Here is a 26343-nt window from a genome sequence, read left to right as displayed (position 1 = left end):
TCTGAGACGAGGCCTTTCTCCTAAAGCAAAGATCAGCTTCTACACAGAACACATTTTGTGCCTAATCTACACGAGCACACGTTCACACAAGAGTGATTTAAGTCTTGTACACAAGTCTGAATGTGACTTTTTTTTTTTTTTAATTATTATTCCTCATGATGCATCATCATTCTCTGGTAAAAAACAAGTTAAAACACTTTTCCCATAAACAATGGCACTTCACAGTTTATGAATCCATTCTAATTTTCTGTATTTCTGTTTAAAACAGTTTGACGTGTCCTAAAAGTAGATGAAGAGGACCTTATTAAACGAGACAAGAAACAGTCAGCGTAGTCATTTATATAGTTAGAAAAACTATTCATTGGTCATTGTTGTCCAAAATGATAAAGCATATCTCCTTATGTGCTTGTTTTCTAATGGATTAAATCAGAATCGGGTATTTTCAGTTAATGGGATAACAATGATAACATCAGGCTGTGTACAAATGAACATGATCCAATTTAAATGTTGCCTTTGAGAGGAGTGTTTGAGTAAAACATGCACATTTAAAGATCCAGGGGTAACTACTATGCAAATCCAGACCTTTCTCACATCATTCTCATGTTTAAGGTCATAATTCCACCATCTCAGAAATGCCGAACGACGTTGGTGTGAAGGTCAGGGCTATGAAAGGAAAGCTGCGCCATTCAGAGAGAGGCAAAATTGGATCAGGATTTATATCAGTTATCAATTAAACTTGTCAACTTTTGGAATTTACGTGAAAGTCTGATGATTTAGGCCACGTTCTGGTAGAGGTTTTCAAAATAATCGAAAGGGCTCTCAAAGTTTTATACCCCACCGTGAAAAGAGATGAACTTAATATTAAACAAGGATGTTGTATAAAGCGTTTAGGTTTCTCTTTTGACGTCTGCACTCTTCATGGGAATTCTAAAGGCTAAATTCTAAAATGTTATTTCCACTTTTTGGTCTTTTCATAACAAAGACTGCTCTTCTTCTAATGAAAGAGCTGTGTGGCTGGTGACTATCGCTGCACATAATTGATTTTTCTCACTGATTTCCAGTTGGACTTTAAATGTTCTTTTTTCCCCCCTTTTGACTTTCTATGCTGGTCATAAAATGGCCCGCTCTTTTCTAATATTTCTTAAAGTGCTGAGTTATGCTTCCTCTAAAGGGTTTATGTATGTGTAATGAACTTTTTCGCAGTTATAAAGGCTTTACAGATCAGTTAAAGGTATTAGCACAAACATTTTTTGGTTTGCCATGTTGAAAGAAATACTTAATCCAGCATGAAATTAACTACAAACGGATGTTCTATTGTTTTACATTTAGAAAGTCACTCTTATAATTTTGCTGGGCCAATAAAGGAAAAATGTTGCATTGATTATCATCTTTGTGAAAAGGAAATGAATGCTGGTTGAGTTATACATTGTTTTAGGGGAGGCATTTTCACAATGAACGCCACTGTACCTCTTTCACACCTTCATATCTCAACATTTTTACCTTTACTTATTTCAGGTCCATCAGTCTGGAAGGAGTAGTTAGAAAGGGCCACGCAAAGGGAGCTCCTTTGGCACTGTATTATGTAGAAAAGCGTATGCAGAAACCGTAATGGGGGACATGTTCCCCCAATGGGCTTTTGTCTGGCTACGCCTCTGTGCAAATAAGTGCATTTTGGAGAGGACGATTTGCATAATGCAGAAACTTATTACAGCTGGGACAGATGTGGAATCAATTCTGCGTTTTCCCTACCTTTAATGAAGACAACAATTTATTAAAGTACAGAATGCGGGGCTGTGACTGCCGCACATTTCTCGTCATGACACGAGCTTCTGCGTGGACCTGTAGGAACTAGCTGGCGCAGCAGTGCACAGTGTTGAGTCAACGTTGCATCTGGGAGGCTGGGGTAGCGGCATCTCTGCTGTGCTGTGGCGAGACAGGCGATGACTTAGCGACAGGATCAGCTAACGTCACGTTGACATCTGGACCAGGCTGTGTCTTTGTCTTTCTCTTGTCGCTTTAACTTATTTCAGTTAGATAACGCTATTTGTTTACGCCGACTGGGTCGTAAGCCAGTCACCGATGCTCTCAGTGAGCTGCCCTCACACTGATTTTGATCAAAGTTGCTGCAAGCTAGCGTTAGCTCGCTGCTGCTACCCTTCAAGCATTGAAGTGGCCACATAAACATGCGGATCATCGAAGCTGAAACCCCTGGGATATCTTTGAACGCTTCCTGCAGGACACGACTTTTGACTGGCCGCTGACTGGACTCTGCAGAGCCGCTGTGTAATTGTTTAATATCTATTCTCAACATGTGCAAACTCCGCTCTGTTAGCCCCGGTTAGCGTTTGCGTTATCGGTTAACTTAGCTGCTACTGCTAAGTGCTAAAAACAAATAACAAGCTGCAAAACAGTTTAACGTGAATTTGTTGTTTTAATGAGTCGGTCACAAAACGTGGAAAGTGACACATTCAGTTGCAAGTTTTCTTTGTCATCCATCTTGCTAGCTGTGGTTCTGTGTATTTGTGGGTAGCCAAGCAGTCCTCTAACTGCCACATTTTGGGCTAATGCTAACGTTCGTGGTGTCATTGTTAGTCGGCGATTCTGCAGCGCAGATCGTTGGTCATGCTTACCAATGCTAGGGGTGACATCTAATGTTAGCAGTATTGTTCTTTTCAGTGAGCTGCACACTTTAATTTTACTGACTGGCCTACTTCTTCTCTAAACTACGCGGTGACATGCCACTTAATTTGCGTTCACTTACCTGTAGCCCTCGTTAGCTAGCTAGCTTAACTAGCAGGTGCATTTTCATGGAAAACCTAAAGTATAGCAATGTTGGCGTTAGTTTAGTCCCAAGTACATTTTGGTATGTGTGCTCTCGGACTTTCTGTTGTGCAATGTAGCCTAGTTATTAAAGCTAACATTAGTTTGATTGGTTAACTATGTGAATGATCAGGTCTATAACGTCAACAGTGTGTCCGCGTATAACTGTTTTCAGTTTACTTGTTTGTTAAGCTACCCACCAAAACTTAACCAGCAACTGTGTTGCCAGACAGGTGACATTGGCTGACGTGGTTGACTGGAACAGTGGGCGCCAACAGTCCATTTAATGTCGATATTTTCGACGTTCATGATTTTAAAATAGCGCATTGCGTATTTTGCTAATGGATTTGAGCTTTTTAATGAGTCAGCTAGCTTGGTGTAAGCAAAACCGCATGGTAGCACCACATGGTTGCCGTAGGAATAAATGGCAAAGTCATAAACAACAGTATCATCGGATGGATTGGACAGGGTTATGCACAAAAAGCCCTCTGTATGGCATTCTGTCATTGCCACTATATTCAGCAATTACAAACTGTGCATTTACAAAGTTTTCAAACCCTTTCAACTTCTACGCGACGTTCAAGTGTTTTCAGACTAATTAAACTTTTGCACATTTTCCAAGTAAAAGGCTGAATGCCTTAGAGGTATTCAGGGACCCTTTCTTTAAAACACTTTCAGTCATTCTCTGGTGCATTTTACCTATGTCTTTGGGCCTTTAGATGCTTGGACAACTAGATCAGTCCCCAGTAATTATGTTGTAACTGTTTAAAAGAAGCCCACCTGGGTTTGTACAATATCTCACAGATGATGGTGTATTTTGGTGAAAGCCGAGCTCTGATGCTGAGAGAATTTTGTGTCTTTTGGCAAAATACTGAACCCCCACAATGTCGTTCAGTGTGCCCCCAGGCTTTGGAGAAAAGCTTTTCCGAGAAGTTAGATTTAGATAAAAAAGTTTGACAGAAGGGCAACCACCGTCGCAGCATGACCAAATCAACGCCCTTCCTCACTTGAAGGCACATGTAAGCCCGCTGGGAATTTGAGAAAGGCTAATTTAATGTTTGGCAGGTTATAGTGGGGGAAAAAAAGAGGATTTCAGTGTTTGGTTTCCACCAGCACGTGTGGAGGAAACATCTTGGGGAAACTTCTTAAAGGTTTTATAGGAGGAAACAGGCTCAGAGCGTCATCCTATTGACGCTGTCCCTAAAGGTGGTGATGGCAGAATCATTTTATTAAGAGGTTGTTTTTTTTGCAATAGGGTAATGGTTAGAATAGTTAGATTTGCTCTCTATCTTCCATGTTTCAGAGCGAAAACCTTTTCCAAAGTGCTCCATGTTCTCAGAACAAAAGTGTTCCCTTCAAAGAGGCAATGACTCTTAGGCCCACCACTTAAAGAAAAAAAAAGGAGTCAAATGTCCTTTGAAGAGGTTTGAAAAAATCTGCTGAATGTATTGAAACTCCCTGCTGTCAATCCAATAAACACCACGTCTCTTATCGCCTTAGTTAAGAATAATGTATAGCCACGTATGTTGGACTTTGATAATGTCCATTTGTCGTTATCTCCGCAACTGCAGCCAAATGTATACACGGGGGAGTAGGCTGTGGTGAGACCAGTGCAAACTCTCACTCACTCTGTCTGGGTTTGTGTTTTTCAGAGAGGACAGAGAGCGACGGATCTCAAGGACCAGATTGCCTGCCGTACTTTTTGCCTCTCAGACAGATCGCCAGAGACCATGCTGACCATCTTGGCTGCTGGGTCTGTATTCTTTCCAGGCCTTTTCCTCCTGTCCAAACAGTGTCTGAAGTCCATCCCTGCGCTGAGATGGAGTGAAGGAGATGCAGTCATTGTATCAGCCAGGTTAGACCTTCTGGGACCGCTTCATTATGTTTTTCATGACTAGATGGTCGTCACTTGCACTATTTAACTTCTAATGGCTTCAGCATGCTCCCTGAAGTATCGTGTTATATGAGCGGGGTTGTTTTTGCGGGTGTTGTACAAGTTTTTTTAAATTTATTTTTTATTTTTTTAAAACAAATATGCAGGTGTTTTGCTTAACTCCCACATATTATAGAACCAAGTTGTTTTTGCAGCTATATTGTTTTTGCCACGTACTTTTAGCTCTGTTTTGCATTAACCAAGCAGTCTGAAACCTGTTGCCTCATCAGCTGATGAGGAAAAAACAAACAAAAAACTTGACTTTTTTGCCACTAGGTTGGTGTCATCGGTTCAGGCGGTCATGGCTTCTTCAGCTGGCTACATCATTGCTTCTTCCTGTAAGGACATCATTGAGGACCAGTAAGTCGTTCTGTTGCATTTGACTAGCCTGCCTCTTTTCTTTTGTAGAGTGAAACAAGTCGCCTGACAGGATCTGTGATTTATTTATTTATTTTTTTCTCTCAGGTTTTGAGATGAATCACGTAGACGCACTCAAGCGTCACAATTTCATGTAATAGATCAGTTTAATTTAAACGCAAAGCACAGCTGCGACATTGCTGCCTTGAGATGTTAAAATTTGCTCTTTAAATGTGTGTAATAGTTTTATTTTGGTCTCCCTAAAGGTTTTTCTTTTTTTCCAAAAGCCAACCTCTCCTCTCCTCCTTATCTACGCAGGCACTGGCTTACTAGCTCTTACATCATGTTTGCTGTCCCCTACTTCGTGTACGACATCTACGCAATGTTCATGTGCTACTGGTACAAGCTGCGGGTCAAAGGGCACGAGGAGGCCTCGGCAGCACCCCAGCACATGAGCTCCGCGCTGACCAGCTACTTGCGTCGCGAGTTCCTCATGGTGCTGCACCACGTTGTCATGGTCACCGTCTGCTTCCCTGTCTCTGTGGTAACTGTCACATGTTGCTCTTTCTGTTGAGCTTGGATTTGGGAAGAAAAGTGTTGCACTGAAGTATTTCTATGCAGCTCATATGTAAATTAACAGTGAGGATGTTTGGGGGGGGGGTTATATTTACTGAAATTCAACAAAGAAGCAAAGCTGTAATCAAAGTTATGGATGAATTAATCGGCCCGTTTTTCCTCTCTCCAGTTTTGGCGACAAGGAAAGGGAGATTATTTCCAGGGTATAATGTTCATGGCTGAGCTCAGCACTCCGTCTGTCTGCTTAGGAAAAATACTTATTCAGGTAAGTGTCAAGAATCAGCCTGAAAGGAGATTTCAGGGCATTATTGCATGCGCATGTTTCTCACTAAAGTTCTTCTGCACTTTCCATTTTTTTTCTCCTCCCTTTTAATCCATTGGAGAGCATATTTCCAGCTATTCCCGGCACGCATCGGTGTCTTACACGAACAGCACTGTCAAACATCATTCTTTAATTGGTAACACAGTTAGCCTGGATAGCCATTATAGACGTTGCATCCCTCCCCTGAACTTGCTAAAGGTTTGTGTAGATCTGTGTGCAGTGTTTCGGTGCTTTGGTGAAGGTTGAACCCCTCCTTTGCTTTACTACTCGTGCCCCCAACTGAGGCAGCTGTTTGCCTCTGAATATAGCCTGCAGTATTAAGAGTGTATAAGCAACAGATACAATGTCAGTTTGTCCTTTTACCCTCTGTCACTTGGCACCCTATCGCTGCCCAAGCAGTGCATGTGGCCAACTGATAACTAACAAAAGGTGTGCCCTTGTAGTGTTCCCCTCTTACAGAATAAAAGACCAGGAACAAAAAACAAAGGGCCATTTATTGCTGGCATGCCATGTAATTCTGGGGGTTTAACACTGGCGAATGGGCCGGAGGTTGTGCATGGTATTATCACAGCGATGCAGGCTGACTGTTCAAGATAAAAGTTTAAACAAATGAGAATGTAAAAAAAACAGACTTGGAACTGCTCAGCTGCCGCCTTTGGAAATCAACCAGTGTCCCAGTTTGTTCCCCTGTGCTCTCCAGCCACCCCTGGGTCAGTCCATGAGTCCATGCAGACTGCACTAACAAATGTTATGGTGTTAAAAGTAACTATATGCCATTGATTAAGGAGATCAACATTGACTACTTTCACAAAACTGTACTGCTTGCTTTTCTTTCTCTCCCTCTCTGTTTCCCTCTCTCTCTCAGTACAAACAGCAACACACTCTGCTGCACAAAGTGAATGGAGCTCTTATGCTGATCACTTTTTTCATCTTTCGAGTCCTACTCTTCCCTTACCTCTACTACGTTTATGGAAGGTATGTCTTTCTTTTCATCTCTGCTCTGCTGTCTCACTCAGCTGGGGTCAGTAACTCACACAGCTACTTGATCTGTATCTTGGATTGTGGATGTAAGGCACAGAAATGACGGTTCTTGGCGCTTCCTTTGTTTGGATCCAGGTACGCATCTATCCCCTTCCACATGGTTCCCCTCTCGGTGCCGTGGCATTGTAACCTTGGTGCTGCTCTGCTCATGGCACCCCAGCTCTACTGGTTCTCCCTTATCTGCAGGGGTGCCCTGCGACTATTCAAGGGCACGTCCCGCTCTCAGAGACCGTGTGTAACCACAGCCGCTGCTAAGGAACGTCAAACGGATGGCAGTGCACTGCCACAGCCTGCCAACGGCTACAGCACGAGCTCAACAGAGCCCGAGCTGGCCACTCACTGAGGAACGTGAAGTGGAAGGGGGGAGGGTTGGTGAAGGGAGGAAGGCGAATGTACCAATGAGTATGTAAAAAGGTAGGAAAGCGATGAGGGAAAAGCAAGACTTGAAAAAAAGTTGAGATGTTGACCTCAAATCATGCTGAAGTGTTTGTAGCCTGCGAACAGCTCAATGATTTTTGTGGCTGACCTCCAACTACTTCAACTTCTTAATTTGTAGGGAATTGAGTGTTTGGGCACTCGGTATTTTAAGATGTCATCAGGCACTGTGACAGATAGTAACATGCACTGACCTGAGAGGAATTTGCCTGGATGTATAGCGAGCATAGGTGGCTATTCTCCCTCTTGTAGATCAAATTCAGTCCTCTCTGCCTCACAGTATAGGAAGAGGAGGAACATAGGAATGTATTATATTGTATGTTAGTATGTTTGCTGTAGATGGAAGGCTCGATTCAGTTTAGTAACGATGAAGACCTTCAACAAAAAGAAAAAAAAAGACAAAAAAAAAATCCCGGCTAAGCAGTATTTTGACTTGTTAGTGTTTATTATCTGTATCCTCTATGTAGTCACTGTCACTCCAACAAAATGTAACCAACCTGCAGACTGACTCATCTTTAGAAGGGAGATAATGTCATAAATACTGTATTCTGCTGCCTTATCCTCCTTTCCTCCCCCATTGTTTGCAGTTTCTTTACATTTTAATTTATTCTTATCCACAAAGAAGGATGAACGAAGCTTGTGATACATGTGATAGTTGTACATAGCAGGTGTGAAATTGTCCTTTCCATGTCAGTATTATGTCTTTTGATGATTTTCATTTTTTTTTTTCAGGTTTTGTCTCATTTTCTGACTGCATATTAGGGCCCCTCTGGATCTAAGAGACGTTTGCTTCGAATAATGATAATGTTTTAAATTTAAAAGAACAAAAAAAAAAAAAACTCATTGTCTCTGGGATTCAGTCATAGATTTACAAGGAAATTACCACAAATTTGTGATGGGGGGGAAAAAACCTCAGAAGTATATAAGAACCAATTAAGTTCATTAAAACCAATATAAATCAAAAACCCACGTCACTTTTCCCCACTGTTGTTTAGGTTGCATTGTCTCTTCACATTGATGCCACAGGTAAAGAGTAAAGCTTAACTACACTTTAGAGGCGGTGCAACATTATCATTCGTTGTGTTGTTCTCTGCTGCTCGTGTCAGAATATTACTACCCTGGCTGAGCACTCTTGTTTATTGTCTCTTCTTTTCTTTTTTAACCTTCAATGGGACTACTACATTTTTCCTACACGAACACTTTGAACAAAGACGGTTAATCATTCAGACAAATCATTTCACTGTTTTACAGCTTAGCGTCTGCAGACCACTGGAAGGCTACAGCTCTTGTTTCAGTGTAGATATAACTCCATTCCGTTCACTGGTATCACTATTTTTATTTTGCATACGAGGACAGCTGCTCAGAAGTACTCACTTAAAAGTTCTTGTTTTTACTTTGGTGCTGATGTCCATTTTGCGTGGCAGGAATATTTCACAAAAAGGGATTCATGAGATTTAAGTATTTCTTTGCTTTGTTGGGGGACTTACAATGTTCATGTTTGAAGGGAAGCAAAAGTGGGAATTTGTCTTGCAGGGAAGCGTTCCCTTGTGACTGACAAGCAGCACATTTGTTCATCGAGTTATCGGCACTATTATGATTAATTCATTTCAACCCTTAGGTCCACAAATGACGCCTTTTAACAATTATAGGAAATGCCCCAATCATCGAGCCGCCGGTACTTTTATCATTAAGTTTATTTGACGCAGGTACAGTGTGCTGGAAAAGGGTCAAGGAAAAAAAAAAAATCATTTCAAACGGCTCCAAAAAAAACAAACGAAACAAAAAAAAACCCCATCAAGACAGGAAAGTGTGTGCCAAAGCACCTGGACAGCTGTGGGCATGTTGTACACAGAATATTCCCCTGTTCCATGGAGTCATAAGGTACTGCTTCTTGACAATACTGAAACATTTCAACTGATGTACTGTATATTCCACAAAATGCTTGTTATTTATTTGTAAGTATTTATTTATTTATTTATTTGGTTTGTGATTTTTGAATGCATATTTATGCATACATATTATACTCTATGCTTCTGAGCCTTACATGAAGGCTGTATTGTTACTCGAATTTAGCGAAAATATACTTCTCTGTCCTGAGCCTGTCTCCAGTCCTTTTTTTGCATGTGATTCGTCTGTTATTTTGTTTTCATGTGTATTTCAGGTCAACAGGGTTGACGGTACCCATATGCATTTTTATTTTAAACTGTAAGACTCATCGACAAAGTGAGCCAGCAGAGGGTGTCGGAGACAATTAACTCACATTCAGAAATAGACTGATGTCCTCTTTATCTATGCTTGGTGCTAAACGTAAAGATTTAAAGTGGCTGAAAAGTTGTACACTGAATATTCTTTTTTTGCTCCTGGTTATGGGCAGCACTATAATGTGACTGAATTAAAACGTATAGAAGACTTGGAAGAGTCTTGGATACATTGGGATGGCACAGGCGTCGTACTATAGGTGTAGCTTCCGGTGGCTCTGAACCACTTCTGTTCATTGATGATGAGATCATCTGCCAGATGAATTTTAAAGTGCACGCAGATGAGCTGTCTGCTCAGATTCAGCCGAATGCGAAACCATTCTGCTCAAGCAAACCAGGTTTTTTTTTTTTTTTTTTTTTTTTTTTTTTAAACATAAAAAGGTGGAGTAGTATGATGAGGATGTTCACTTGAATAAAACTGCACCCCTGGTGGATGTGTTCATTATAGAGCTGTAACTTGAAACTTGCCTCACCACATGCTGATTCCAATTTCAAGAGTTAAAACTTTTATTGCCGTTATACAAAACACACAAAACATACAAAACTCGTTACATTAAAAAAAATTCAAGTTTCGTGAGAGCATTGAGAAGCTCTTTTGCCCTTGGGGCAAGTCCTCATCTTTAAATACTTTAGTATCTCCTCTGTCTCGGGGAGAAGATGGTGCTGGGGTCTCGGTCTCGTTCCCTCTCCTTCTCTCGCTCCTTCTTGCTGTTTGGGGAGAGAGCCTCCTCTAGCTTCTTGTCACTCCTGAAGAGGTCTCGCCCCGTACGCATGATGTGCTCCTCCATTTTTCGATGGCGCTTCATGTCTGACAATACTTTGTCCAGACGAGCTTCCCTCTTTACAGAGGAGCGGGCTGAGGATCCTGGAAGACGAGGAGAAACATTTGAGTAGTTAGAACACTTGAACAGTCGGGAGAGCAGTAAAGACCCAACACTGGTTACTGATTTGCATTATCTGTTGCACCTGGTGTTCTGCGTCTGTTGATGAAGGCATTCTTGGGAGTGGCTTGCATTTGCTCCTCATCAAAGTCAAACTCAGTCGGAGTTGGAGGCCTGGGGGGGGGCATGAAGCTATTTATATCACAACAATAACACACGAGAAATGACTGGAAAGAAAAAGCAACACTGACTTGCGCTCCCTCTCCTGCCTCTCCCTTTCCTTCGCGGCCTCTTCCTCTTCGTCTCTCTCTGGTGAAGGGGTGCGTTCAGGTGTCGGAGGCCTTCTGGGGAGGGGCACGAAGCTCAGTTCCAGCATATCTCCTTTAGCGAGGAGCTCATAGAGTCTTTTGATCTCAGAAGGAGGAGGCATCCAGTTTTTGGCGTCCTCAATTTCTTCGTCGCTGTAAGGAAGCTCCCATTCACCGTCCACTTCTGCTGCCTTCTTCTCCTCGCCAGCATCCCCCGCTGTGTCTGTCTGAGGTTCATCCGCCTGAGCCCCGCCTTCTGCGGCCTCCGTGTTCTCATCTGAGAAGGCATCAAGAGACCCATAAAGTCAGTTTAACACTTGCTTTTAGGTAAAGAGAAAACCAGTGTTGGGAGTTAAAAGCACAGTCTCAACTTATCGCAGATTTCTCAAAAACTATTGCTCGAGTTGTTTAGTTGTAACACAGTTATTTGCATTAGTCTTTCATTTTTTCCATAGTAGCTACAGTTTAAATCTGCACTGTACATGATACCTTTGACACCGTATGTTCCTTAACTTCCGAACACATAGAACAATCTTTCGGGGAAATTATTCCTAAAATAACAATTATAGTAATTTAAGCTCTGGACAAGTGGAAAAGTTCAGTCTTCACTGACTATTTAAGCTAAGAAAAAAAGCTCTGGAAAACAAAATGTAAACCTTTTCAGTTTTGTAATGTAAACCCTCTAAAAACTTTTGAAATAAGTTATGACATGAAAAGCATGTTTTAGGGAAATATAATGATCTCTTCGTTCTGAATCCTTGAAGTGATTCAAACAGGTACTGCATCATGTCTCACTGATAGTCATTTATGGGGGCAATCCATTTTCTTATGTTTTATGTTTACAGATACTCCTCAACTGAAGAACACGTGGAACAATCTATGTTTTACAAATTCAACTATCTGCTATTCATTATTAACGGTGTGCTTTCTTTTTGAACAAAGACTTTTCCCCAAATGATGACACTTCTCGTCTACGCCTTTAAATACGGTTACCTGCTTCCTCCTTGGCTGTTGTATCGTCGTCCTGATCCTTGGCAGCTGTCATCTCCGTGTCCTGCGGCTGTGCATTTCCCTCTTCTTCTTTTTCTTTGCTTGCCTCAGGTTTTTCGGAGTCCTTCACACCTAGAGCCTCTATGCCCTCTCTCAGAGAAGAGTCTGTGGCTTCAGCCTGCATCCTTCCTGCTCCTGGTGAACTTTACAGCCACAGATCTGCTTAACAGAAGTTGTATTTATGAATGGGAGGGACGTGAGGGGGGTCTTTGTGAGATTGTCAAGAATGTCATAACGTAAAAAACAAGCATCATAGCTATACCAATTAATGTTGCTTTGAAATAAACATTAAATGGAAAACATAGTAATACATTCACTGGATAATACAACTAGCTAACCAGGCTAACCGCTAGCTATCTCTTAATTTGTTAATAAATATACGTGCCTTCAATTGTTATCACTGGTTTGCCGTGGCTCAGTGTTGCTGTGGTGAAATGTTTGGTCAAATTATTTTCCAAGCGATACAATCACCAAAGCTCCCCATGAGAGTTGCTACGTACGATAAACGATTATGCAGGAACGTAAACATAGCGCCATTTTGGATAGAGGAACTATGTGACGGTCTGCTCGGTTCTGCTGGATTGTACAACCCCGTTGATTTAAAACTATACGGATAATCCATCCACGGGAAGTGTAGCCTTAATCCCACATGTGATTGTGGTGGAGATCTACGCTTGGCACAACTTCCTTTGTTGTGCGCAGTCGCAGACGCGGTTTCAGTCGTACAAAGAAAGGTTTAGCATCCAAATTTGCCTTGTTTTTCGTGCAAAAACTTGTTTGAGATTATTCGTTTTGCTTAATTTAGACAATTGTAATTGTTAGAATAGGAAATCTCATAAATATGGGATAGATATATGAAAAAGGCGCCAGTTTGTGAGCGAGTTCTGATTGGTTAATAGTCGTTTCCGGTTGCAACGCTCCTCATTTGAAAAAGTGTTCGGTTAGAGGACTGTAGCCTAGTCGCCATTGTTAAAAGGGGTTGTTCGCAATGTTGCTGAAAGTGGAGCTTGGACAATAAAATCATTTTTTAAAAAAAGGATTGACTCAAGAAGGTTGATAATATTGGTAAGTGTTAACTAATACACTTTTGAAGAACTATTTAACCTCAACTTGGCAAGTGACGTTATTTTGATGAGACCAACGTTTATGTCATCCATTTTTAGCTTGTTCGGCAACTAAAGTCGATGTTACTGATGGAACTATGAATAGGATTAGCGATACTTTATTCCAGGAACCTTGGTGTTTGATTTATCCAAGTAGCTTTGTTAGTGTGAACAATTTAGCAGCTTTTTTATGTATAGTTTAACTTTGTACATAAAGCAGGTTACCTTGTTTGCTCATTAACTGTTTCCAGGCCTGCTCAGCCTATTGTTTTTTGAGATCTCAAACATGGCTCAGCGTGCGACTGTATCGGATGGTGGAAACAAGAAGGCCTCCAGGGTTCGGGTAGCAGTTCGTCTGAGACCCTATATGGTCAAACAAGATGAAAAATCTGAGGGACCGTGTGTGAGAGGCCTGGACTCCCAGAACCTGGAAATCATCAACTGGAGAAATGCAACAGAAACCGTCAAGTACCAGTAAGTGTCGCCATTATATCCCCCGCCAGTGTTTTGTTTGTAGGATAATTAACCCCCGTCCAATATTCATTAAGGGTGGTTTTGGTTGCTCCTACAGTTTCGACGTTTTCCATGGTGAGCAAACGACGCAGCAAGAGGTTTTCCTCGCATCAGTGAAGCCCATCCTGCCACACATACTGAACGGACAGAATGCCAGTGTGTTTGCTTACGGCCCCACTGGAGCTGGTACGTAGAAGCAAGTTATTTTGCCTTGAAACCATTCAAGTTAGATATATAGATATTCGCAATGAGTTTATAAATGTCCGTGACTCTTTCATAGGCAAAACCCACACCATGTTGGGAAGTCCAGAGCAGCCAGGTGTGATCCCTCGAGCTGTTCGTGAGGTCTTTAACCTGGTCAATGCTAAGGATGAGGATGACGGCTGGGATTACAAGATCGGCATGTCCTATCTGGAAATTTATAATGAGAAGGTTTGTATGTTTGGCTACAGGTGTATTCAATCACCCACAATTCGCACACGACTGAACAATTTATTCCAAGCACACCATCATGTTGAAGGTGAACAGTTTTGTCAGAAATGGTTGTCATAATTTTTGACTAACGGCTTTCATGTCTAATACTAAGATACCCTTTTTGATAACACTTGATACACTGAAGTAAATGACTCTGTATGATGCAACATTTGTGCAGTGATAGTACCAGTGAAACTGAAGTTGAACTAGCTCTGCATTCGCGTAGCATAGCACCTAGTTCAGGTTGGTCGAGAGGTAAAATTCTGATTATGTGTGTCTTGTTGAACAAATGATGGATTTATTAACTGTAACTGGGTGTGAGCAGACATGCTTTCTCCCTGTGGGATTGCCCATCAGTTTCCCAGCCTCCCCGTGAACCACTACCATGGGGATATATGTGGTTCTGCAACTTATTTTGGGATTGGTCTCTCTCAGAAAAAAAATGTACGACCACCAGGGTGTTACGATTCATCACTGTTGATTGAGAGCTGGAAATGTCAGTGACTACTGCAGTAATTTGACTGGGGACAAACTGCAGATTGTGGCTGTACACATTTTAAGACAAGCCAGGTGTAAAATGTCTGTTTTTTGTTCAGTGTGAAAGGCACTTTAAGGCATTAAGTGTTTTTCCCTTCCATCTCATTAAACCAGTTATTCCTGTTGGTTGTGGGGTTTTTTTGTTTGTTTTTACATAATTTCAACTTGTATAATGACGTTGTGTAACCATCTCAACTTCCCTCTTCCTTTCTCTCAGGTCCTAGATCTTTTATCGCCAAATTCACATGATTTGCCCATCAGAGAGGACAAGGACAAGAACATTCTTATCCCTGGCCTCACCCACACAACCATCTCCTCCTTCGCAGACTTTGACAAACACTTTGTCCCTGCCACCCTCAATCGTACCACAGCTTCTACCAAACTAAACCAGCGCTCCAGTCGCAGTCACGCTATCCTGCTTATCAAGGTTGGACATCATTTGATCAACATATATATTATCATCCAGAGATCAGTTTTGTGTATTTATCTGCTCTTTTATGTATATCACGTCTATGTTCGAACAGCATCTTAAACAGGTCGTGGTCTTTGAGTGGTAGACCAGGATTTGGTAGCTGGTGCTAAAATTGACTCTCTTCGAACACTCCCATTAGCATTTTCTGGGCCTTTTGGGACTACATGAAGAGATACAAACTGTTGTTTCCTATCCTTTTTATATATATATATATATATATATATTTTATTTTCAAACTTTCATTCTTTGTCTTTAATACCTGTGTTAAATGTAAGCTTTTTGATTGCTCACTTTTCATCCTCTAACCTGCATTTCACCTTCCTTCTTCACATCCTTCCCCATCTGACTTGTATCATTTCTCCTTCTCAAACCTTTATCTTTTCAACTATCTAGGTCGTGCGGACTCAGCATGCCTTACAATACCGACAACAGACGGGAAAACTGTACCTGGTAGACTTGGCTGGGTCTGAGGACAATCGCCGCACTGGCAACCAAGGCATCCGTCTGAAAGAAAGCGGTGCCATCAACCTGTCTCTTTTCACACTCAGCAAAGTGGTGGACTCTCTTAACTCTGGCACATCCATCCGTGTGCCGTACAGAGACAGTAAACTCACACGACTGCTGCAGGACTCACTGGGAGGCTCAGCTCACTCAGTCATGATCACCAATATTGCACCAGAGTACAGATATTATTTTGACACCTTTAGTGCACTGAACTTTGCTGCCAAATCCAAGCTCATTGTGAACAAGCCATTCACCTGTGAAACTGTAGCCATGCCTGTGCTGCCAGGTGAGTGACACCGGGGGAGGAAATGAAATGCTTTTAATGGCAAATGACTTTGAAGGTTAAAATGAAACCGAATAAGCAGAGGGGGAGCAGGGCTTTTAGGATTTGATCAAGGAGCCAGTAGGGGGCACTCATGTCACATCCCATAGGATAATGGCCAAACATGAATGCTGAATCTCTTCCTTTAAAGCTTTTGTTTAATACATTTTGCTTCGGTTCCCTTGGCTTCAACTCAGGCCATCTTCCAAGTTGCTTCACACAGAGAATCTCGGTGTACTAAATACCAAACTGATCAATTTCCCCTCTGCCTTATTTCCAGTTAAGCGAACCAGAGAGGCGCATACGGCGGGAGGGTCTGGCACTGAGCCACACAAGAAGAAGCAGAAAGATGAGGAGAAATCCGAACAGGATGGTTCCTCATCATCAGCTCATCACCACAGGTTAGACTATACAGATAGTCTTATAGATTACGTTTGTTACTTATCAGACTTGTCGGAACTGTAATTGCTGACTAAGTGAATGCTTTTGCCCAGTGTGACCACATCAAATTAAATTTCTTCTGCTGCATCTCATCCAGACAGCAGCAGCTTAAACAGGCCAAGGCCTCACAGCATAGTGAGCCAAGTTTTCTTTCTGCTAAAGCCAAGCTTCTGCAGCACTCCTATTGGGTACAGCTGCTATGCCTGCTGGGAAAGAGAAAAATGCTGCTCTTTTACCATCTGTTTATCAGGTGTATTGGTCTGTCTGCTGGGATGCTTGAACATTTTAATTTTTCCCAGTTTGTCAGAACCGTCGGTGATGGAAAGGCTAATAGCTCTGGAGAAGCTGATAATGAGCTGCCAGGACAAAGACCGACTGAGTGTACTTAAAGATGTGGCCCAGTCCCGCAAAGAGATCCAGGTGAAGACACACCTTCATCAAAACTTTGACTCTAATGTCCGCTTTTTACATCGATCAGGCAGCCTTGAAAATCTTTTTTTTTTTGTTTTTTGCAGGAGCTCAAAGAGAAACAGAGGGAGTTTGAAAACAAGGCCATGCTTCTTGGTCAGCTGGCAGGAGAAAAGTCTAATTCAACAGAGGACCCTGTCTTGAAAAACGACTCAGCCCCCCTGCAGAGAAAACAGCTGACTGGCACAAAACCCAATAAGAAGCAGGCTGTAGTGCAACCTCTGCAAGGTCTGTTAGAAATGACCGATGAATCTATCAATGTCACCTCAAAGAATGGTTTCTTTCCTTATCAAGAAATGATTTTAGTGTAGTGTTGTTACAAAAAGAGATGAAAAAGCTTCCATATTAAGACGTGCCAGATATGCCTGTCTTCAAGCTGCCCCCGAATTAGCAGTTAAACAAACGTTTAAACTTTTCCTGTTGTGCAATCCTTTATTAGTCATTCTCCCTTTTAAAGAGTTGTGATTGTATGGTTCCATCATTTTGAATCACTGGAGGTATTGATGAGCCGCAACGTGATGCACGAGCTCGGTCTCCAACACTTGAGCCGAGGATGATATCAAATGACGATGAGGAGGAATTATTTTTACATCCCTCAGCAACTTGAGCTCATGCTTTTGACTTTGAAAAGATTATTTGATCACAAACGACACATGTTAAATTTAGACTTTGTTTTTTCCTCTTAGAATGCCTGAAATTCTACTCTTATCTGGTACATTAAATATAACATATTGTGTGTATGTATGCTTTTCTCTCCTTCAGTGTCCCAGCTCCAGCCTCTTCAGCAGCTTGCAGTCGTCAAAAAACAGTCAGTCTGTGTCAAGAAGAAAGGGAAGAAGCTTTCAGACCTGGTTGAGGTCAGCATCTAAGCACCGACTGGTGTGCTTAGCTCGACACATTTGCAGAGTTGCAAGCATCAAATACAAGCTGACATGAGGCATTAGCTTCCTTTTTTTTTTTAAATACTGCTGGATGTCACATTTATGGGTCAAAGCCTCTGGTTGACCTCTTTAGAATAATACAGATGAATTAATGGTGACAGTTTAGAAATAAGTTGATGCACATAATCTAAAAGTACATTGTTTGTTTGTTTTTTTTTTTCTATCAGCCTCCAGATGGTAAGGAGAACTCCTGGGAGTCCCAGCTTGATACATCGGTTTTAGAACAGTCCAGAGAGAAAATCCTGCAAATTTTAAATGCCGGCTGCCTCAAAGAGTTGAAAGGCCTTCAGCAGATAGGTGACAAGAAGGCAAAGCTCATTCTGGGCTGGAGGGAGATTCACGGTCACTTCACAAAGGTTGGTAGTGAAAAAAATCTAACACGGATCATGTTTCATCAAGCAGCTCACACCACAACATGAATACACATATACATATATATATATATATACATTTGTTTCCCTCCCCTTATACAATTGACTTTTTTGCTATTTTGCAGTTGGAAGATCTGACAAAAGTCGAGGGTATGACAGAAAAGAGATTTACGTCCTTTATGAAGGTAAGCGATAAATGTATGAAAACCGCTTTTAAAAGCCTCAAGTCTTAGCTCCACCTTCCCCACAGGTCACAGGGAGGCTACGTTTAACATTTAGTTGAGAGCTTGTGTTCTTCAGACTAGATCTTTACACATTTGGAAGTCCCATGACTTTCTCATCGGATGAAAATGTTTGATATGTGTGAATAGTTCCAGTGTGAATAGTTGCAAGAAGTTACTTGATTCTTCTCTCTCTGAACAACACATTGGGTTATACATGGAGTTACACCAGTTTTTTGTTTGATTGACCATTAAAAATGGCACGGGTAGTAATGTAAACAAAAGTGCTGACTTGCTCTCAGTATGATGGCCTCTACCTTTTATCATGGCTGTTCTTGGTTTTACTCTTTTAATCTTTGCTTGTTCTTATCTTTTGCAGGCAAACATCCTGAGTGCCATGGGGAAATGATTTTTTTTTAAAAATATTTTTAATCCACCCATGTCTATTGTACATATATTATCAAATCTTTTTCCTTTTTTGTATATACTTTTTTTTTTCTATTTTTGTAGTGTCAGCTGTGTCCTGCTGGTGGCACACGTGAGCTTTTTAATAAACCTTACATGAATCCAGTGCTTGCGTTGCTTTATTTCACAAGGGTCATAAATCTAATGTTCACCTTCACATGCGGGTCCAATGTTACGCATCCTCACACTGTCACGTCATCAATCTCTGGATGCTTGTCGCCTGTTTCCGGTTTAAAAATAACAAACAAAAATTGGACCAGTTTCTGATTTGATGCAGCGTCAGGAGATAAATATTGAGTGCTGGGAGATTTTTTTTTCTCAGGGAGAAGGCAGGATGATGCTATAATCCAGCCCTCTTGCTCTCTCTTGCACGTAGTCTGGATTTCACTTTTCCTCTCACATGCACACACCCCTCCTCACTGACCCACCCCGTTATCCCGGAGACTCCCATCCATCCCGGCACACTGCGCCCGAGCCGAGGATGCGCGAGAACTGCAGCTTTTGTGTAACGCACATTACATGGTCGGATTTTTAAGACTTCGCCGTACACGCTTGGAAGTGCACCGGGGTTGAGATATGTTTGATCGCGTCTGATCTGAATTGTTATTTAAACCTTTTTCCACCCGAGAATTACGATGCCCAAACCAGGGACGACACGGCTGTGCTGAGACAGACGCGTTAATAAACATACAAAGGTCAGTTTGATTTATCTTTGCTGTTTTCTTGTGTAATCCTCATATATTCTTTTGAATAATTTATTTCTACTATATTGCTTTGGATCTATTCATACAAAGCACCTTAGGTGCATTTTTTTTCTGCTTATCAACGCAAGTTAGCAGCAGCCTCCTCCGCTGAATACAAATCATCAGCGACAGGCTAATTAAAAAGAAGCCTCCTTCCCTGCTTCTGAGAATTCGTCCTTTGTACTCATCCTTTTAGTGCCGTGTCCTTTGGCTTTTGTTCCGAGCCCAGTGATCGGCCACCATATGCCAGTTAGCGGTTATGTACACACGATGAAATAAAGCTATGTACACACCTGCATGGAGACTATGGCTGCCACTATCGCTTCAAAGGAACCTGCCTCCATCTGCCATGCCTTTGTACTCCCTGTGTCATTGTGACCTGTTTTTTTTCTTCTTTTGCCTTACCTGAAAAGACCATCTGCTATTCTGATGAGCTCTGAGCACATTTAGGCCTTATTGAGAGTAAATCGTGTTCACATTTTTTTTGTTGTTTACAATTCAGCAATGGGAGATGATTAATGTGCGGATTAATGTCATCTGATGTCAAAGTGGATTATGGTGATACTGAGCCTGCATCCACTTTGGAAATTAGCCAAAAAATTGAATTTCAGGGTAGAAAGTGTAGAAAATGGGGAGGAAAAAGCAATACAAGAAAATGCAACACCAGCAGTACATTACAGTGACCCCCCCCCCCCCCTCCCACACACACACAATCTGTAAACCTATTTCAACATGTAAATTAAGTGGAGTTCCTAAGTGAAAATTGATAAAGCGTGTGCATGTTCATGCATATTTTACATCTCCTTTCTCTCAAGATGCAGAAACCAGTCGATGTATGTTAGGTGACTGTTTTGCACATTTGAACTAATTCCAATTTGCAGACGCGTGCCTTGTTCTTACATACTCATCATGACACAAAACAACAGCCCTGAATCCAGGGCAAAGGCAGTGTTGAGTGGAATCAATGCTGATTCGAGCAGATGGCTATGGAGGTAAACAGTGGACAGACAGATGCCAGAATGAATTGTCTGCTGGCACTCTGGGGGAGGCCTCTGAGCAAACTAAATTGGAAGGAGCCTGCTGTTGCAAAGCAACATCACAAGTGCAACTCTGTGTGAAGCCGGGTTCAGAGACCTACTTTGTAACCTCAGCAACTAACGCAGACAGCTTGGTGATGTTTAGACATCTGATTGCGTGTAAATAACAGCACTCTTTGAGAGATACTTTAGTCTGAACCTAGTTGTAGTTTTTTGCATCGGTGGGGATATCCTCACAAGAAATGCATCCTCAGGCATGGTGATTTTCCGTTTTCTCCTTTTACTTACACTCCGCATGGAAAACTCAGCTAAGCAGTCTTTTCTGTCGACAGACGAACTGCAAAGCCATGGAATCTATCTTGATTTAGAGAGACGATTGTCTACAGGTTTAATTTTTTTCTTTTGAAATTGCCATTGTTTCAAAGCAATTGTCAGATTTTCCACCACATTCCCCACTGATTTTTGTACAATCCCCAAGCAGAATCCAGGGAGCAGCCCTTGTTTGTAACTATGGCTAAAGCTACTTTCTGGCCCCCGCAGGTGTAACTACAGGCAGCACACACAGGACTGGACCACAAACAGAGGCTTAATTTTGCTGAAAGTATGGCTGTGAATATGATGCCAGCTCCCACAATTTGGCAAGGGGAAGAACAACCATCCCTGCTGGATCAGGAGGATTCTCTGTCAGGCCAAGCCCCCGTCTCTGTGCCATGCCCACCAGTCCTGGGTGAAGAACATCTTCTCAGCAGTGGCAGCCCAACTGGCACGAGCCCCCCCTGCAGCAACTCCAAAGGAGAGCTAGTTATAGTCATCAACGAGAAACTGAGAAACAGTAAGTAGCTCAGTTTGACCTCTCATTGAGGCATTGAGGGTGGGTGGAGGCTGGGTCATGCAGCTGCTTAGTCAGCTTGCTCAGGGAAAGTCAAATCCCACTGCGTGAATGAGCTCCTGGGAGAGTACACACACACACACACACACACACACACACACAGATACATGCATACATTTACCTTGTGCTTGTCCTTTTCATCCTTCACGTGCAGGTAATGGGATCCACACAGTGCCCGCAGAGAGCACCTCTTCAGTTGTCTCCTCCCCTCCCAGAAGACAACACTCAATCTCCTACCCTCATCACGGCAAGACCAGGAAGGGCAGCAGGGCAAGCTCCATCGGTTACACCGCCTTCTCGCCCAGGCCGTCAATTTCGCGACATTCCAGCATCGCTACAAACCCCCCCTTGGACCGCACCAAGGTCAAAGACTACCTCCTCCTGTCCGTGCTGGCCTGCTTTTGTCCCGTCTGGCCCATCAACATTGTTGGATTTGTCTACTCAATCATGGTAAGAAGGAGTCGTTTTGTGGCTTCGACAAACATGAATCTCTTGTCAAACCAAAGCTGACAGATTGTTCGATCTTCTCCTTCAGTCTAAGAACAGTCTCGAGCAGGGGAACCTGGACGGCGCCGTGCGTCTGGGACGTGTGGCCAAAATGCTCTCTATGGTGTCACTAGTAGGAGGGACGATCATTATCATCGCCTGCATTGTCAACCTGGCCAGTGAGTGTCCCAAATCTGACCTTTAAACCCTAACCACACCTCTTTACCCTCTGTGCCCAGCTGATTCTCTCCTCTGAACTCCTCTGTTGTGATCCTCCTGGCTCAAAAATCTGTTACTGTCTCTATTTATTCCATCATGATGTAGTATATATTCACTGTTCCATCTGTGTTTGCACCAAATTTCTCTAGTCCCAGTGCCTGCATGCATCTTTATGCACTGAGGCACATTAGGCTTTAGAAACACTACAAGAAGAGTGTAATGAGACCTTAAATCTACATTTTTATGACCATATTTGCAGCTGTAATCCACTGCATGCCTCAGTTTGCCTGTAGAGTGGTATGTGTCTGTTTTACCCTGTTTGCTTGTACCATATGTGAAATCTTGTTCCTGTACCATATGTGTACTATGCATGTCAGTGTGTGAGTTATTCACAAGCTGAAAAAAAATGTACATTTATTGTACCTTTCAAATAAAGGGATTCTGATAACAGATCAGTGATCATTTCAGTGACTTGCATAGAAAGGGACTAGTATTTGTTTTGCGCAAATGATGTGTATTTAAACATAAAGGTAAGAGGTTAACTCAGTTAAATAAATGACCCTTTGCCTTTTTATTTAATTTCAGTTCAAGCAGACATTTGTCTTTACCTTTGAGTGCGCACAGTTGCAGCCAGTTGGGTCTCATTAAGCCAAGAGATGTTCTAATTAGCCCAATGATTGGAAGAGAAGTTGTAGACACAACTTGAGTTTTAGACCTCTGGGACTCAGCAATCCTTGTTTTTCTCATTATGTAACTGTCCTCTGTGGTCTGTGAAAGTTTTATACATCCATATTAGATTTCACAATATATAGCTCTAACTAATACGCTTCCTTTTCTTTTTTTAGTAAATGTGAAAACCTGAGTTTCATCCCAGGATGAAACTGGATAAGGCAACTGACCGTCTGGCCCGCACCTGCACCACCATCTTTACCACCTAGTCATTACCTGGATGTGTGACAAATATGCACCCGATATGCAGCGCTTACTTGTATTTCTGTAATCTATATATGATCCCTTTTGCTAATGGAAGAACATAAAGTATGCAAATGCTGCTGCTCTCAGCATGGGGTAAGGGGGGGGGGGGGGGGGGGGGGGGGTCTTTCTCATGTTAAATGGAGAAGGGAGTAGGCAGACTGATCAGTTCCTTCCTATTCTAGCCAACACAATCAGAACGATTTTAAAGAACGACACAAACCCTTTGAGAATCCAACCACTACCTGCAGAACTGGTGCACTAGAAAAGAGAGAGGCCTCCCAGCGTCAGCTACACATACAAGCCCCTACAAAATGTCCGCCAAGTCCACCCCTCACTGCACCAACAACAGGACGCATCATCTTGCTGTTAAATCCCCTCAGACACACACGGAGAGGCTGTGGGATTTATGTTGCATTGGGATTCAAACAGCAGAAACTCAACCATTCCCCTGACAATGAAGAAACATTTTGAACTACCCTATGTCCTCTTGTTCCAGACTGTCCTCTGTGACTTTCACAACTCTGGTGCCCTACATCTTGTGTTTGAGAGTGAGTGTATGGGTGGCAAAAGAGGATGAAAGAGAGGCTTACCAAGGACTAGCTATGGGTGCTACAATGGAGGGGATTACGGAAAGTCTCACACAGTAGGCACTGTCTTCTCTGCAAGGAAAAATATGTGCCAAATAAATGAATTTAGGGGGAAAGTTTCTTGCTTTGTTAAGACCCAACTCTGGTCACTGAGGAAACTGAAATGAGACTTTACTCCTCTGCAGCTTTACTGTATATCTACTCTACATCACTGACCACTGTGAGCTGGGAAACGGTTGATTAAAGCAAACCAACTGTCGCAAATAATCTATAACGTCATGTATAACCTACCTTTTGATAATGTTTGTAAAAGATCATTTTGAAACAGATTTATTTCCTAACATGATGCTCTTGAAGTGGCACAGCTGACAGATGAAGGTAGACTTGTGTGTGTGGGCATCATCATTTGGTTAACAAATCCAATAGCTTGTTATTGTTGCGGCTGTAGCCTCAGTTTCCATCCACAGGTGCTTATAAATCAGACACACTGTGGCATTCTTGTCCCTTAAAAGACCTTGAATGGTTTATATTATCCCAGATGTGTCAGCACCTTTTTGTTTGTATGTATGTTTATAATATGACGGTTCAGATGTGGCTTTGTCGATGAGAACTTTTAAGTAGAACTAAGTAGCGTTAGTTTGAAGAGCTCATTTTAAAGTATGGTTTGTTATTCTTATGATACTCCTGTTTGTCTTTAACTAACCTCTAATCTTTATCTACCTGTGATTCTCACTGTGATCTTCAACAACTGGGTCATCAAGGCCAGATGAAACTCCTTATTTACTGTATCCTGGATTTTCAATCATGTACAGACATGACTTCAGAGTCTAATCAAGAGGTTTTCTGTAACAACTGATATGGAAAATTTTCTTTCTTATATTGTAAATTCAATTGTAATCGATAACTGTATGTATTCTGCAGATATAAATCTCAATATTGTGATAATTATCTAGTTGATATAAGTTAGCATTATGTAGTCATGATCTAACGTAGGCACAGAAACTGTCAGCAAGTGCTCTGACAGTCATTATATTCTCAGCGGGCTTCTATAATCTTTGTGGTTCTTGGAATGTTGTGGATTTTTATTCATGTATGATGATAGTAAATTGAAAAGGTAAGATGGAACTTGGATTATTCTTCTTCTGCAGCACATTCATAATAAAGACACAATGCATGTGACATGTTTTCACTGTTGTAATGATGAGATAAAGCGCAGCAGCAGATTGAAGAGATTTTGTCTTTGGGTGTTAAAAGTGAGAGATTTCCAAAGAGCTTAGCCCGCTGAGGAGAGATTGCGTTTTGCAATTAAGCACATGAGAGTAGAAGAGAAAAAAAAAAGTGTTGGAGTATTAGTGGGTGTATTTTTAAGTCTTGTGATCGTGTTTAAGCTGCAGTGATGCAAAGCGCCTGTTGTTGGCAGGCAGAGGATCAGAGACGGCAGGAAGAGCTGAAAGGTGCAGCTCAGAGCCAAGGAAACACACTCTGATGGACTGTAATGAGAACTGAAGACCCAGATGAGTTCAGCAAAATCAAAAAAAAAAATATCCCTCGTAATTTCTAAACTCTTAAAGTAGCTCTTTCCAATGGCTGTGTAGTCATTCCTCTTTCATAATCCTAACGAGAGCACAGAACAAGCCACATTTTTCAGAAATGAATTGAAAAATATTTTTGGAATAGAGACATTTACTGAAAGTACAGCACTTTCTACTTGATACTACTATAAATGAGTTGTGGGGATTAGTTTGATAGTCATGACAGAAGATTGATAAGAAGCTACTTTAATAAACATTCAAGTATTTTTGTTTTTCAAAGAATAAGACCAAAGAATCTACAAGTATGCTAACACTGCTGTTTTGTTTTGCTCGGATCTGCATGCTAATAGCAGCTAACACTGAAAACATGTCGATGTTAGTATGTAAACAGTTGCTAATTAATAATGAAACACTATCAAAGCCTTTTCATCCGGACAGGGACTCCAATATGTGCACCAAATTTCACTACAGTGCCAGTTGTTTTTACTTTTCACTTACAACCAGGGATGTGAAGTGCAAGGGAGTAGCAGAGGGAATATATAAGACTAATCATCCTGATAGTTCAAATGTTAGAAAAACTTCGGACAGAAGTCCAAATCTGCTTTAAATGCTGAAAGACAAGTTTAGGTGCAATCTGTTGGTTTCCTTAGTTCGGATATTGTTTTTGAATTGGCTCTATATGAATGAACTGGATTATTTTGAAATGAATTAATTGGATTTCATTGGATTATGATTACAATGAATTGAATTCCAATTGGCTTGAATTGGACTATATTATTTAAGTGCCTTGAGATGACATTTGTTGTAATTTGGCGCTATGTAAATAATATATAGATAATGTATGCCAGTCTGGACTAAAGTGGTAACCAAAAAAACAATACGTACAACAGAACAACTTGTACAGCAATACAGCTAGCTAGCTAACTTTACTTTGCTCCATGCTTGTTAAATGTGTCCATTTGCTGCACTTTATTTATGCACCTTAATTCATGTCACAGTAAACTCAAAATCTTAAGGTATCAAAATGATCAAGGTTTATTGTCATGGCCTATGGGTTTTTCA

General features: G+C 41.6%; 4 protein-coding genes across 5 annotated transcripts; 3 read left to right on the top strand and 1 right to left on the bottom strand.

Annotated features, from left to right (window-relative positions):
- Positions 1 to 1745: 1745 nt before the first annotated feature.
- tlcd3bb (TLC domain containing 3Bb) lies at positions 1746 to 9581 on the top strand. The gene is made up of 7 exons (XM_072373134.1): positions 1746 to 2283; positions 4473 to 4675; positions 5030 to 5113; positions 5429 to 5654; positions 5856 to 5951; positions 6874 to 6983; positions 7125 to 9581. Exons 2-7 carry the CDS (start codon positions 4551 to 4553, stop codon positions 7390 to 7392), a joined length of 909 nt encoding a protein of 302 aa, XP_072229235.1. The 5' UTR covers positions 1746 to 2283; positions 4473 to 4550; the 3' UTR covers positions 7393 to 9581.
- A 650-nt stretch (positions 9582 to 10231) lies between these two features.
- On the bottom strand, positions 10232 to 12620 carry pagr1 (PAXIP1 associated glutamate-rich protein 1). The gene is made up of 5 exons (XM_072373251.1): positions 12367 to 12620; positions 11925 to 12140; positions 10875 to 11208; positions 10709 to 10797; positions 10232 to 10607 (listed from the first exon to the last, which is right to left on the bottom strand). Exons 2-5 carry the CDS (start codon positions 12103 to 12105, stop codon positions 10372 to 10374), a joined length of 840 nt encoding a protein of 279 aa, XP_072229352.1. The 5' UTR covers positions 12106 to 12140; positions 12367 to 12620; the 3' UTR covers positions 10232 to 10371.
- A 20-nt stretch (positions 12621 to 12640) lies between these two features.
- Positions 12641 to 18903, top strand: kif22 (kinesin family member 22). The gene is made up of 12 exons (XM_072373250.1): positions 12641 to 13558; positions 13656 to 13783; positions 13878 to 14029; positions 14826 to 15035; positions 15474 to 15870; positions 16187 to 16307; positions 16647 to 16767; positions 16863 to 17043; positions 17578 to 17672; positions 17924 to 18112; positions 18253 to 18312; positions 18728 to 18903. Exons 1-12 carry the CDS (start codon positions 13371 to 13373, stop codon positions 18755 to 18757), a joined length of 1872 nt encoding a protein of 623 aa, XP_072229351.1. The 5' UTR covers positions 12641 to 13370; the 3' UTR covers positions 18758 to 18903.
- A 242-nt stretch (positions 18904 to 19145) lies between these two features.
- Positions 19146 to 25221, top strand: prrt2 (proline-rich transmembrane protein 2). Of its 2 annotated transcripts, XM_072373889.1 has the most exons (5): positions 19146 to 19508; positions 21134 to 21425; positions 21637 to 21932; positions 22018 to 22147; positions 23033 to 25221. In XM_072373889.1, the coding sequence occupies exons 2-5, from the start codon at positions 21197 to 21199 to the stop codon at positions 23047 to 23049; spliced, it is 672 nt and encodes a 223-aa protein (XP_072229990.1). In that variant the 5' UTR covers positions 19146 to 19508; positions 21134 to 21196; the 3' UTR covers positions 23050 to 25221. The 2 variants fall into 2 exon arrangements, with proteins under 2 accessions (XP_072229990.1, XP_072229989.1); XM_072373888.1 differs by lacking the exon at positions 23033 to 25221 and having other exon boundaries at positions 22018 to 22661.
- Positions 25222 to 26343: the final 1122 nt, after the last annotated feature.

The sequence above is a fragment of the Leuresthes tenuis genome, unplaced genomic scaffold (assembly GCF_036924035.1).
Source record: "Leuresthes tenuis unplaced genomic scaffold, fLeuTen1.0.hap1 SCAF_20, whole genome shotgun sequence".
NCBI lineage: Eukaryota > Metazoa > Chordata > Actinopteri > Atheriniformes > Atherinopsidae > Leuresthes > Leuresthes tenuis.
Note: the sequence above shows the minus strand (reverse complement) of the source record. Positions and strands in the feature narration are given on the sequence as shown.

Bases quoted from the DNA above. Each gene is read 5' to 3' on its own strand.
- tlcd3bb (XM_072373134.1), top strand. From the start codon at position 4,551: ATGCTGACCATCTTGGCTGCTGGGTCTGTATTCTTTCCAGGCCTTTTC. The intron at 4,676-5,029 runs GTTAGACCTTCT...TTTTGCCACTAG, and splicing joins GCAGTCATTGTATCAGCCAG to GTTGGTGTCATCGGTTCAGG. The intron at 5,114-5,428 runs GTAAGTCGTTCT...TTATCTACGCAG, and splicing joins AAGGACATCATTGAGGACCA to GCACTGGCTTACTAGCTCTT.
- pagr1 (XM_072373251.1), bottom strand. From the start codon at position 12,105: ATGCAGGCTGAAGCCACAGACTCTTCTCTGAGAGAGGGCATAGAGGCT. The intron at 10,798-10,874 runs GTCAGTGTTGCT...GCCCCCCCCCAG, and splicing joins AGGCAGGAGAGGGAGCGCAA to GCCTCCAACTCCGACTGAGT. The intron at 10,608-10,708 runs GTGCAACAGATA...CTCGTCTTCCAG, and splicing joins CAACAGACGCAGAACACCAG to GATCCTCAGCCCGCTCCTCT.
- kif22 (XM_072373250.1), top strand. From the start codon at position 13,371: ATGGCTCAGCGTGCGACTGTATCGGATGGTGGAAACAAGAAGGCCTCC. The intron at 13,784-13,877 runs GTACGTAGAAGC...ACTCTTTCATAG, and splicing joins TTACGGCCCCACTGGAGCTG to GCAAAACCCACACCATGTTG. The intron at 14,030-14,825 runs GTTTGTATGTTT...CCTTTCTCTCAG, and splicing joins TGGAAATTTATAATGAGAAG to GTCCTAGATCTTTTATCGCC.
- prrt2 (XM_072373888.1), top strand. From the start codon at position 21,197: ATGGCTGTGAATATGATGCCAGCTCCCACAATTTGGCAAGGGGAAGAA. The intron at 21,426-21,636 runs GTAAGTAGCTCA...CTTCACGTGCAG, and splicing joins CAACGAGAAACTGAGAAACA to GTAATGGGATCCACACAGTG. The intron at 21,933-22,017 runs GTAAGAAGGAGT...CTTCTCCTTCAG, and splicing joins GATTTGTCTACTCAATCATG to TCTAAGAACAGTCTCGAGCA.